The 14321-nt window shown below is 37.9% G+C and overlaps 1 protein-coding gene and 1 pseudogene across 1 annotated transcript; one reads left to right on the top strand and one right to left on the bottom strand.

Annotated features, from left to right (window-relative positions):
- Nucleotides 1-1012: 1012 nt before the first annotated feature.
- On the bottom strand, nucleotides 1013-3920 carry LOC145940192 (uncharacterized; annotated as a pseudogene).
- Nucleotides 3921-11838: 7918 nt separating this feature from the next.
- Nucleotides 11839-13131, top strand: LOC145940190 (uncharacterized). Its single transcript, XM_083045104.1, has one exon. It carries the CDS (start codon nucleotides 11839-11841, stop codon nucleotides 13129-13131), a length of 1293 nt encoding a protein of 430 aa, XP_082901230.1.
- The last annotated feature ends 1190 nt before the right edge of the window (nucleotides 13132-14321 follow it).

Below are 14321 nucleotides of genomic sequence, written 5' to 3'. Positions count from 1 at the left end.
ATTAAGGAAGATGTTTCGCTCTCGTTTACGACCGATTTTCTGCGAGGGTACAAAGCAGCCGAACGTTGGCGCCGATACGTTGCATTCTTCCTTAAAAAAAATATTAAGAAAAATGTTTCGCTCTCGTTTACGACCGATTTTCCGCGAGGGTACAAATCTGCTGAACGTCAACGCTTTTACATTTGCACCTATAAATAACGTTTAGACATGTTCGTCGCAGCGTCGGCCCTAAAATCTTCATTTCTTTCCATAATATCCTAATGATTTTATGGACATTTAATGGACATTTTGTCCATAAAATGAAAAAAACATAGTTTTATGGATTCTAGAACGCTCCGTTGACAAGTTCGAGCAGCCGGACATCGGCGCTTCCGTAATAAAATTATACTAACGAGGGTACAAAATTGTCAATCATCGGCGCTTGTTCTATACCTTTTTAGGAAAATGTCTAAGAACCCTCATAAAAAAGTCGTAAAGATACCATCTACAAATATTGCACTCAGAAAACTCCCCCTCCTTTGTCGAAACATCCCCTCCACCCGCGTGACATCAGCCCCCGCACCATCGAGATACCCCCACCCTGCGTGACGTCATACCCCTCGCCCCGGAGAACCCCCCGCGCCCCGCACCCCCCTCAGAGGACCTGGGTTAGAACCGGCATAGTATATCTACTAAGGTGTTTCTTATAGATTTTTGAATGCTGAAAACGATACCGCAAACCAATTTTTACCAGCACATCAAGTTCCGAAATAATTAAAGTTTATAATTATTAATAATTATAGTGATACGTAGAAAATAGCTTTTTTGCAACATTTGAGATATTTTTTACAAAAAAATTTCAAATATTGCAACAAAAGTCATATTCTGCATATTAAACTTTAATTATGTCGGAAACCTGATGTGTTGGTAAAAATTGGTTTGCGGTATTGTTTTCAGGATTCAAACATCTATAAGAAACACCTTCTCTAGTTAAAAATAATGAAAAAATATTTTTTTGTAAACTATTTTACTGTTATTGATGCAGCAATGGGAAGACTGCAAACTTATTATAATATCTTTAAATGGTAGTTTAACATATTTTGTTTTAACATCTTCTACTGGCCACATCTTTAATTCTGATAAATTCTCCACAGTAAATATTCCTATAAGAGACGAAGAGCAAGGAATATCATACAAATCTTTTTTATCGCAAAATTCATTGCCTATAATAACATTTGTATTGAGTTCTTTACAATAAGCAATATTTTTAACTTCAATAATGTTTCAATTTCTTAATTCGCAACAATTATCTGCTAATGTATCGATACGTATTGTTGTATTGGAGCATTTCATTATTTGATATTGAGGATTATAGCAACCTTCTATTAAAAGACCTTTTATGTGAGTAGATTTGAGATCTATTAAAAAATGAGAACATGTTATTTCAGATTCTTTTACTTTATTGATCTTATTTTGTTCATATTCAATGCATCTGCGAACAATTTGTTCTAGTGGTTTATCATATTTTTTAAATAATTTTTTGAATGTTTGTAAGTAATTTTCAAATTTAAAAGAACTGAAATTATCTAATGTACCGAACTTTTTTACATCTTGTACCATATGAATTAGTCCATGTATTATGTGAGACATTATGTACACCATATAATAATTTAAATGATGATACAAAATGTAGAAGAAGATCATGAGCATAATCAATAAAGTCTTGTAACTTTGAGGAACATAATATTCTAATTGCCACATGTAGCACTAGAAAATGATCATATAAATCTTTTTTAAGAAAAAACTTTAAAGCTATAGGGCCAGTGTATAGTAAGAAATTTCTCAATTCTGTAGCCTTCCATAATTTCACTAAAGTAAGTGATCTTGGTTTACGTGCAAATTCGCAAGGCATATATAATTTTAACACATTTTCTAGCTGCCATGAGATTGCTTCAACTTTTCTGTGTCGTAAGCGAACTTTAAGTTCTCCAAATAACCATATGTACAATAATTTTCGCACAACACCTAAACAAATAAGGTGCATATAATCCAAAGGTACATTTTGAACAAGATCCAAATTTGGAATTTCCGAGAGAATTGAATATCCAATGTGATGATTTTCATCTTTTCTTAAACGAAACTCTGCGTCTGTCCGTAATTGCGCATTCATTTCAGGAAAACACATTTTGCTATTAATATAACTACCCTCGGTAATGCATTTTGTGCAACTCGAATAACCATTATGTCCTTTTATTTTCAGTATAAATGCTTTTGCTGGCGCATCACATATAATCGAATCTATCGAACATGGAATTCTTTTATTATTAATAATAATTCCTTCTTCATATAATATTTTTGCATCATCCACAAATTTTCTGAGAAATTCGTTTGAATCAGATGGCTTCTGTGTGCCATAATAAATACCAATAACAATAACTTTTTTGAAATTAGCTTGTTTGGCGCTCACCAATTGTTCGTGTCGTATGTTAGTTTTGTCTATTATTGTTATCGCGCTAGTTATATTTTCTTTAACATGTTTGTCGTTTCGAATGCTTATTGTAAATTATTTTGACTTTATTGTACGTATTGCCGATGGATAGCGAATCGGAGCCCAAAGGTAATCGATTAACTAAACGGTGCTGCCATCGCTATCCATCGATCCAAATTATTGAGTGTGGGAGCACACTACTCGCTTGCCGTGCCTTACAGGAAGAAGGCTCGGACACTTGCTCACGAGATCCGCTCCGGAACACTTGTTCGAATACTGGCTCAGTATCTACACGACTGGTTGCTCATACCTCACTGGAAGAGAGGAGACTTCATCCCTTTGCAGGAGTTGAAATTGCCTGGATGGAAGGAACTGCATTCGGCACGCTTATCTCTCTCTCTCTCTCTCTCTTACTTACACTGCTTTATCGCTTAATGCTCACTGCATGCTGCACGGAAAAGCTTTGGAGGATCTGCTTGAGAAGCACGAGGCACGCATCGCACGGTGAGTCGCTTACCTTTGCTCATTAATTGCATATGTATTGGTTTAATCTCGCTATCCACGCGGCTTTGCGTAATTATCGTTTTATGTAAAGCATTCGCGTCGCTTTCGTATCGTTTCGTCTCATAAAACGTTCGCTATCATTCGCAATATTCGCAAAGGGGAGAATTGTAGATACCCTCCCCTAACATAGCTATAGATCCCAAAATTGGCCAAAATTGTTGTGGTGATGATTTAAATAATGGTAATCCATCGATATTTATAGATATTTTAATATTAGTAATATTTCTTGAAATCGATGATATGGCATTTAATATTGCTTTTGACAACCAAAGTGATAATAATTACCATCACCACAAACATCTGTATAAGTATTGCGAGGAATATGTAAAAGACTTCTTGGATCAAATGGAATACCAAAACTACAATTTTGACACGTATACTGTTTTATACCATTTAATAACAAGTGCAATGATGATTGCGGAATGCATTCCGTAACTGCCCAATCAGCTAAAAATTTTTTAAAGTTAATATTTTGATCTGATCCACTATTCGAATCTACACAACTACACGAATCACTACTTTCTATAACATTGTCAGATTTACTTAATATTGTATCATTATCAGATATAAAATTTTCGTTTGGTAATTTATTTTCATTTTGTAATTCATTTTCGTTTGGTAATTCATTTTCAGTTCGTTATTCATTTTCGTTTGGTAATTCATTTTCAGTTCGTAATTTATTTTCGTTTGGTAATTCATTTTCAGTTCGTAATTCATTTTTGTTTTGTAATTTATTTTCATTTTGTAACTTATTTTTATAAAACAATGTCGAATTAGATGTTGATGGTTTATCAAAAGATTCCATTATAAATTCTGTTTCTAACTTCATCATTTTCATTCTATGCGAAGAACTAATTGTACGTTTGTATAAAGATTTTTCCTGCGACATGTTCAATATATCTATAAATAATTTAATATTTTTGTTAAATCTAAAATAATAAATTTTAGATAACACATTTAAGATAATAAATTTAAAGAATTAAAATTTAAAAAAGTTCCAGATAATACAATTTAAAATAAATCACTAAAAAGATTAGTCAAATCTAATGTAAGTATCCCAATTCTACTTAACTTAAGCAACCTGGTGTCCACTTTGCGTATCACCTTTCTTAAAATTTGAAATTTGTAACATTAATCATTTATTTTTCAATAATATTGCTTAAATATTATGTAAAGTATATCATTGTGACCTCTCAGTGTTACGTTTAAAAAAATAATACTTAAAAACAATTTTTTTAGAACTTTTTTCCGAAATAAATAAGTCAAAGTCTATATTCAATCAAATTACTCGTAAATTTCGCCATTGTCAAAAATTAATATTTTTATAAACAACTGATGCCGATTAAATAATTTAACATATTTTTTTAAAACCTCTTTCATTTTTTCTTAAGAAAATGCAGTTTAGAGATTTACGTCTACTGGAAAATGTTTTTTTGCATGCTCTCTTATCGCCTTTATAATTCAAGGAATTCTAAATTTTTTCACACAAAAATTACTAAATAGTTAAAACTATTTTTCAGTACAAAAAGTTTTAAAAAAGCTTTCATAGTATATATAAAAAGAAATGACCAGAAATCACTTTTTTCGGGACTCTAAGTGTATACATCTTTAAGATATATTTTTCCTCATTAATAGAATAAATAATACAATTTTTATGAATAAAGATAATATTTAGGATAATATCTTACCACTGTTATGTCAATTATAATTCTGGTTGAGCCTGTATACGTATTCTCTCCTTTCACTACAGCTACGTTGCCACTGTTGTGCCAAATCTGAATACTCCGTGCTATTGCTTTCAGCTGCCGCAGTATTTCTTTCAACACCCTAAAAGAAAGCTTTCCTTATTAAAAGTTAGCCTTTTATACATGTGATGATTTTTGTTTAATGAAGTGCTTTCCAGTAAGAAACACAAGTCGGCACAAGTTGAATTCTAGGATAATTTTCTTTCATAACCTCATATTTTATAGTGATAATCAATCTAATTTCACAATGCTCTACATAGATTTATAATTGCAAAATAAACAAATTTTGATCCTAATTCGTGATTATATAAATTTAAGACTGGATCACTATTAAAGACAATCTTGAATAAAATCGCGCTATTGCGATGACTTGCATTTTTTTACTGGAAAGCACCCATTCACTGTATTAATGCGTCATATCTGAAATCTGACTTACTCCTCATGATGAATTAATTTACAGCTTGTTTTATTACTTACCAAAACTTTTCGATGAAATTGTTTGACACGTGCACTGTACAGTTCAGCATTCGCCTTCTACAGTTTCGAGCTCCCGAACTCCGATGCTCGCCATATATACGATGAGGACTTCCCGATATATTCCGCGAAAATATACTTTTTGCGCATGCGCGTTTACTAAATACATATATGCGCGCGATATTTAAAAAGCTTGTTATTCCTTATATGTGACTCACTTCTTAAAGATAAGACTCATGACAGAAGATACATATTATAATAATTACACGATATTATAATAATTACATCTAATATTATTCTTAGACTTTCAAATTATATACAAAATGTCCCATCTTAATTATTGATACAGATCTGAAATATCTCGAAAAATATTAAGAATATTTCAGACAAATGTTTTATACAAAAGTTGTTCAGTTTCAAGAGAGATACATTAAATAAAAAAAACGCAACTGTATATTCCAATATTTATTATATAAATAACATTTATGCAAAAATCTAGATCATATCCTAAGGAAATCCCTAGGATATTTATAGGAAATTTTATATATCTAATATTTTGTAATATATTTTAACGATAATAGGTTTGCTCGTTTTATCTAAATTTCTTAACATTTTCTGTACTTAAAGTGAGATAAATGTATATTCAGATGTTCGAGAGAAAAAGAGTGAATAACCTTCTGAAAAAAAAAACAATTCTAATATAGGATATCCTGGGGAATATCTCAGGATATCCTGGATGTGTTTAGGATCATTTTGGGACGTTGTAAGCTATTCGAAATAATATAGACAAGCCAGATATTCTACAAACATCCTATTTTTTTTCGCTGAGGAAATCCTTTATAGATACCGCCGCCTCCCGGGAAAGAGGCGGCGGTTATGTGGGACTTCTTGTTCCCGTTGACCGAACCACGAGTGATTCGGCCAACGGGCCCAAGCTTACTTCACTAAAACCTCAGCGAGTGTCCTTCACGGGCGTTAGGTAGGGGGCGGCGAGGATGCTGGAATCCCATGCCCGTCTCGCCGCCCCTCCCGCCTTTACCTCTCGTGGAGGAACCACCCTGAAGGGCAGTCTCTCCCTCCGCCGTCGTGCGGTCTTCGCGGTTGCGGCGCAGGGCGACTCCAACCCCACGCCGCGCCCTCCCAAGAAGTTTGGAGTGGGCGGGGTCGCGGCTTGAGTGTTCCCGCTCGAGTCGCGGCCCCCCGCCCTTGAGGCCGATGCTCCCTCCAACCCCCAAAAGGGGGATTGGATTTGGCAATCAGCCCCGGAGGCTCTCACCAGAGGACTCTCCTCTAAAAAAGAAGAGTCTTCTCTACAGCGGTGATGCCCTCCCCCCCGGTGCCTTGTGGCTCCCGGTAAGAGGACACTTCCCGCTGCATCTCCGTCCGAGGGGGGGGGGCCGTGCGCCCCCGATAGTCGGGCCGAGACCCAACCCTCGGAGAAACACGATCCCCCCAGCCTCCCCGATTGCGACTCCCACCGCTGCCATGGGAGCTAGGGTTCGGCCGCAACCGAGGAGGCTGCCTGTTTGGGGGGGGGGTTCGGGCGAGCATGCCACGGAACGTAGCCTACTCGCCCCCGCCCCCAATTCCTGGGAGGTCGTCGGGGAAGGAGACCAAGACTTAAGCGTCACAGGTCCACCCCCGAAAGCCTCATCCCGGGTCAATATTGACCCCGGGGAGGCGGGTGAGTCTCCCCCTCCGAGGTGGTGGAGGGGGTTCTTCCCCGCTGCTCTCCCCCTCCTCCTCCGCCCGCTCCAAGGAGCGTCTTCTCCTTCCGCTCCTCTCCCTCTCTCTTTCCTCTTCCTCCTTCTATGCCATAACTTTTTCACAGAAGGAGGAGAAGGCTCCCCACTTCTTTTCTTACTCAATGATCTCCCTTATTATTGTTGGAAGGGAGAGGTCTTCTCCTACTACCGCTTTCAACTCCTCTCTTTCTTCGGTCCACGCAGCACACTCGGCTAAGGTGTGCTGCGCGTTGTCCTCCGCTTCGCCGCATTGCTGGCATCGCGCCATGCGTTCCTTGCCTATTCGACTCAGATACTTTCCAAAACAGCCGTGATCGGTCAGTATCTGAGTCATCCAGTATGTAACCCCGCCTTTGGCCCTGTCTAACCATTCTTTTAGACAGGGCCGGATGGCCTCGACAGTCCTTCTTCCGGGCAGCCTCGGATCCTCGAGGTCCCGGTTCCACTGCTCTATTAAGGACTGTCGAGCGCGGGCCCTCATCGTATGCCGGTCTTGGTCCGTTATAGTCTCACCCCCCCCTTTTCAGCTCGCATGTACGCTGGTACACTTCCGCGTACATGCGAGCAAGCAGCTCAATGGGGGGTATCCCCGCCAGGACCGAGGCTGCCGTCCAGCTCACAGTCCTGTACCCCCTGCATAGGCGGTCAGCCACCCGTTTCTGCAGCTGATGTAGTTCAGCCTTGATGTCTCGGGTGGCCATGACTTTCTCCGCCCATACAGGGGCTCCGTACATGATCATCGCATGGACGGTACCGGCATACAGTCTCCTCACCCTTCCGTCCGGGTTAGGCAGGTAGGCACCACCCGGCGGGGAGGGTGCGGGAGGGGGGCCGAAGGCCCCCCTTGCACCCCCCCGTGTGTGTGTGTGTGTGTGTGTGGTGTAAGCTGTTCTACTATACCACAGAGCATGCGCATGTGATCGTAGAGAGTACTCATCATGTCGATATGACAGATTTCCTAACCCAAAAGTAGTCAACTTTAACTGTTAATATTTCGCTTTGCGGGACAGAGCGACGCTTTTTTCTGCCAGATTCTTTCATTTTAAGCAAAAACGCGTCGAATGAGTGCAAATTTATTGATATATCTCGTGAGGCAGCTAAACTGAATAATTACCCAAAATATTAGTAGAGTATAAACTATTAAGAATGTATAGCTGTATTTGACAAAAATGCACCGCGATTGTTTACAAGCTATAAATTCCAAGATAAATTTTATAACAAAAAAAAATGTTTATCTCAGCCTCAGTCTTTTTGAAATCTTATCATAAAGTTTATCCAGTATAAAAAAGAAGAATTTCTGAAACATGGGGAAAAATGTGAAAATCTGTGTATTTAGGTATTTAAGAATGATAATAAGTAATGACAAAAAAAGCTAGAAATTGCTTATCTCAGCCTCAGTCATTCTGAAACCTTATCGTAAAGTTTATCCAGTATAAAGGGCGATACATAAAAAAGGGGGATACATAAAATTATCTGTTCTTGATATTTATGATTTTCCCCCGAAAGTCTTTCAGGGAATATTAAATTTTGTAAAATAATCTTGTCCAATAGGAGATTGAGAAATTTTTTCCAAATCTCCTTCCTAGAAAGAGGCGTTTTCATAAAACGGGTATAAATACGAGTTTAAGCGTTAGTAAAAATCAATTTCGAGTTTACGCTAACGAATTACTTGTGTTTTCCAACGTGTGCGTGAGTGTAAAAAAATTTAATTATGGCAAATCTTAGAAATGTCATCGAGAGCTGTATTTTGCTTTCGCAGAGTTTATGCGGAAAAAATATGGGAAAATTTTTGTCGGAGTTATCGAACATCGATGAAACGAATTACCATATTTTTGGAAAATTTGCGGGTGAGTGTCCTAGCGTAGTGCTCGCGGTTTTATTCCGTCTAGGACATTTTGTCAATATTCGTGAACTTTTGTACATTGCCGGGAAAGTGATAGAAGCGCGACGATATTTTGGTGATAGCGAAGAAGATGTGGGAGGACACATAGAATTTCTTCTCTTGCATCATCAACGTTTTCTTCCGAGGAGCGTTGAAAATGGTAAGTTTTTTATTTTTTTCTATTATACAAGTAATTATAGAGCAAATTTAATTATAAAAATTAATAATTTTCTAGACATTGAGCAACGTAACACTCATCTCGGGTTAATCGCTGAAGTTGGTCAATTTCGTGCGCCTCCGCGAATAATAGAGAATCGTCGAGTAGATTTACGGTTATCACTAGTTCGTGATAGAAGACGTCGAGCGGATACTTCGCCCGAGGCAGGACCCTCTCGTAAGTATTTAATATAAACTTACACCTCGGTAGAAAGTAAAGTATCATATTCTTATTAAGAAATTTTTTAATATTGAATGTTTCAGGACGAGCGCGTATCATTTCGAATCCGGAGATCAAACATCCGGTTATTGATTTAACCGAGGATGAACCGAATAGTGAGGAAAATGTCACGGAAGAACCACGTGAGCAAACTCCTCGTGAAGTAAGTCCCTTTGACGAAGTTACTATTTTTTCACAACAACAAGAAAATGAGCAAGATGCAATTTCTTCTTCTGAGAATGAAAGAGAAGAGGAAGAAAATGAAGAAGAAGAAGAAGATGAGGAGGAAGAAGAAGAAGAAGAAGGGGGCGAAGAAGAAGAAGAAGAAGAGGAAGTTCAGGAGGGAGAGGAAGAAATAGGAGCGGAAGGTAATGACTTACATAATTTAACTAATTATCTCTTTCTTGATTAAATTTTATTTTAATTAAATAAAATTTTATTAGAATTTTCTTACTCTCCAATTATCGATCCGCGTGTTTCGTACTCTCCGATGTAACCATAAAGACTCATTGGAAAAAGAGAGGAAAAACAAAGATAAGTGTGAGTCATTGCTAGAATTTTAACATCTCTTTATAAAACTCCAATACGAGAGAGTAAAACATTACTTTATTGAATTTTTATTTTAAATAAATCATTTTTAATCTTTTTCTCAGTGCAAATAGGTAGGGGACGGAGCGTGGAACAACGGCAAGAAGCCAACGAGGAATCTCTCAATCTCCCTGTCGCCAATCGTGAAAATTTGAGAGAGGAAGAAGAAGAAGACGACGAAGCAACACAGGAAGCAGAAGAAGAAATAGATCGTCGGGTAAATTATAATTTTAGATATATTGTATTATTAGCGGAAAACGCGCGACGTTTTAGAAATTTCGGAATAGAGGGAAGAGAGGCGACTTTTCATATACGACCGGTATCCGAGGGCGAGAACGTTTACGAGTGGCTAGAAAGCGCATTTCGCGAACTCCACACATACGCAATACAGTCATGTGAAGTGGGCGATTACATAGGGCTTTCTTTTGACTCCGAGAATTTTATCCGTGGTCCAGCCGGTATATCATTCCGACCTTCGTGCGATTTGACACATGAAAATATTTGGGGACTTGTAAGCTCGTTATCGCAGACTTCCGGTGGGCTCGATATGACACAAGATTTTAACATTCGCGTTTTTAGAGTCACCCCCTGCGGGACGCGGACGAAATGTTAACGCATCTACCCGTGAAGTTATTGCTAAGCGTTCTATTTTAACAATTTCTAACACAGATAATTTATGTCTTCCTCGTGCACTTGTAGCTGCGCAAATTTTCAACGAGCGTGGAAATTTACGCATGGGACATTTGCACGAAAAATGGAATGCAGTGAGAAGACAAAACTCCGTGTTACAACGAGAATTAGCGTTGCAACTAATGAGCGATGCCGGTGTCGCGATTCCGGAGGAAGGCTGTGGAATTCCCGAAATCGAACGCTTTCAGCAATATCTCGCCGCGGATAATATCGCCATTGTAATATATAATGGCGATACTTTTAGTCGGGGTGGTAAACCGTTATACGACGGAGTCGAATTTCTAGCCAATCTTCATCGCGAAACGAATTCTCGCTTAAATATAATATACCATAATAATATTAAACATTATGATGTAATGTTAAATTTAAGAGCCGCCTCAGGGGGTAGAGATTACTGCGTTTCCTGTAACATAAGCTATCGCATCGATAGGAGTGGACATCGATGCTCTAATAAATGCCCTCGTTGTAATGCCGTTCCGTCGTGTGAGTTGACTAACGAGGAGCCTATTAGATGTGAAATTTGTAGACGTGAATTTTTTAACCGTGCATGCTTGGAGCGTCACCGCACTCAAAAATCGTACGATGGAAAATCGCGACGGAGTATTTGCGAAATTGTACAATTTTGCAACGGCTGCGGCTTAATCCATAAAAATAAACGTCACGAATGCGGCGCGAGTTACTGTAACGTATGTCGTTCTCTCCAACCTTTAAATCATCTTTGTTACATGCTTCCTATCCCTCCTGATAACGATTCCGACACTTCTAATACCGATCTTATCGATGATAATGGAGAGCTGCAACATTGCGGAAACGAGGGACCGAGTGAACGTACACGTGATAAAAGAAATCGCGTAGCATTTATATTTTACGATTTTGAGACGCGACAGGATCAAACGCTCCAAGGTACTGTAAAAATTCATGTGCCTACACTTTGTGTTGCACAACAAATTTGTGTGTCGTGTGCCGATATAAACGAAACGTCGGTGAGATGTCGATGGTATGGAGTTCGCGAATATATATTTCGTCGTAACCCGGTGCAGGAATTCGTAGATTTCGCAACGCGCCCGTTGAAATATTTTAAGCGACTAATTTGTATCGCGCATAATGCCAAATCGTTTGATGCACAATTTATTTTGCAATATATCGTTGAAAATCGAACATCATTAGTACCTCAGGTAATTTTAAACGGTACAAAAATAGTTGTACTAACGGTAGGACATACGAAATTTATTGACAGTATTAATTACATGCCGATGCGTCTATCCGATTTACCTAAGGCCTTCGGTCTGACGGACACTTCGGGTAAAGGAGTTTTTCCACATTTATTTAATACCATCGATAATCAATCGTATGTCGGACCACTACCCGAAGTATACTATTATTCTACCGATTCCATGAGAACAAGAGAACGTGAGAAATTTCTCGCGTGGCATGTCGAGATGACCCGTGAGAACTATGTGTTCGATTTTCAAAGAGAAATATTACAATATTGTCGCAAAGATGTAGATATTCTTAGGCTAGCTTGTATGGCTTTTAGGAAGATTTTTCTTCTACGCGGAAAGGTGTGTCCCTTCGAAGAATGCACCACTATTGCCTCTACTTGCATGAGAGTTTTTAGAAAAAATTTTCTGCGCGATAGAGAGATAGGTATCATTCCTACAGGGGGTTATAGGAGTGTGAATATGCAATCGCGTAAAGCGCTACAATGGCTGCTGTGGCTTGAGCGTGAACTCGGTTATCACATTATTCATGCAGGACGAAGCCGGGAATATCGTCTGCCCGATGGCACTCGCGTCGACGGTTATTACGAGTCAGTGGAAAACGCTACTACCATACATCACGTGTTCCAGTTTCACGGATGTTACTGGCATGGGTGTCCGCGCTGTTTTCAAATTAATCGCGATAAATCGCTTTCGTCGGATCGCGTTGATACAATCGATTTACGATACGAACACACCATCGCAACGACGTTTCGTCTTCGAAGACGGAAATACAGGGTGACGGAGAAATGGGAGTGTGATTTTGATCGCGAAGTGCGGGAAAATGACGAAATGCGGGGATATTTACAACAACATCCAGCGGTAGAAAACGAACCGCTCGATCCTCGTCAGGCCTTCTACGGTGGACGCACGGGAAATATTGTAACCCGATATGAGATTACAGAGAGCGAGAAAATACAGTACGTGGATGTATGTTCATTGTATCCGTATGTATTAAAAACAGGCGTCTTCCCGATTGGACATCCAACAGTATACGTTGGCGAGGAATGCGTAACAATAATTGGAACGGCACCGGGGTATAATTTCGAGTCACTTGAAGGAATCATACGTTGTAAAATACTCCCTCCGCAAGATCTCTTTCTTCCTGTATTACCGTATCGGGTACAGGGTAAATTGTTATTCGCGGTATGCCGCACTTGTAGCGAGACATTTTCGCACACCGAGTGCACTCATATTCCTTCCGAGCGCGAATTCGAGGGTACATGGATATCGTGCGAACTACAAAAAGCAATTGAAAAAGGATATTTTGTAACAGTGTAACGGCCAGCGTCTCGTCTTAACGCCCGTCGCCGTCCATCACTATTTTCTTTTTTTTTTCTTTAATTATTATTTTATTTAATTATCTATCTTCTTCCTTGCCACTGACCTTTAACTTATATTTTACACGAGATTCCACTATAATCACATTTAATCTCAACGCGGTAATACGAATAAATCGCATCTAAATACTGCCGACAACAATCGAAGGAACACACAACATCGCGCCTGTCAAAACTAGCAGACGACAAGGCGGTCATAATGGAACGAGAGAGAATTTGGAGAGAAAGCTCTCTTCGATTACAGCGGGAAAATTCAAATAGCTTAATAAAACGATTTATGCTCTTTTCCCTTTTTCAATATTTAAACGTTAATTCAATATTATTATCACTAGACCATTCATGTCTAGCAGTCGAACTACGATATATAAACATATTTATAAAGATATTAATTTAAATATATTAATAATTACATTAAGAATTATGTACGAAGTATTGCAAATAAGATAGTTATATGTAATACGCTTACATTCGTATATATATATTTATATATATACATATATATATATATATATAAATTAAAAGTATGTAATAATTTAAGTTTCTTTTGATCGTTATATATCGGACATCAATTCAGAAAGCGATAACTCGGAAAAGTTAAAAAAATCTCGAAAGAATAGAGCCAAAAAAGCAATATCAAGCAGCGATGATACTACTGATGACGAAAGGATTCAGTTACCACGCTACCCTAAAATTCCACAGATGAAAAAAGATACACATGATACAAAAATGAGTACATTTTATGATAAATCGAAACAGCAATTCAAGAGTAAGTAAAAATAAATAATACATATTTTATTATATAACACAATATTTTAATTAATCTTATTTATATAATTAATATTATTTATATTGAAACATAGAAAAGATATCTGTCAACAAAGAAAAAGAATTGGAAAAAGTGAATACTAATTTAATGGAAATAAATGAGGAAACGCATAATAATTTAATTATTGATAATTATGAAGGTAATTTTTTAATTATAAATAAGTTTAAAATAATAAATAAATAAATTATAAATAAATAATATAATTATAATTGTGTATTTATATTAATTACGCCACTTAATTATAGTGAGGATGCCGCTGGACAGGTACCGCCAAATGACGACTCTTGGTATTCTTAAGTGTTTGA

Source organism: Prenolepis imparis, unplaced genomic scaffold (genome assembly GCF_030444845.1).
Source record: "Prenolepis imparis isolate NDT839.2.m4 unplaced genomic scaffold, iyPreImpa1.0 SCAF_9, whole genome shotgun sequence".
Classification (NCBI taxonomy): domain Eukaryota; kingdom Metazoa; phylum Arthropoda; class Insecta; order Hymenoptera; family Formicidae; genus Prenolepis; species Prenolepis imparis.
This window is presented reverse-complemented; position numbering and strand designations above follow the sequence as displayed.

Bases quoted from the DNA above. Each gene is read 5' to 3' on its own strand.
- LOC145940190 (XM_083045104.1), top strand. From the start codon at position 11,839: ATGCCGATGCGTCTATCCGATTTACCTAAGGCCTTCGGTCTGACGGAC.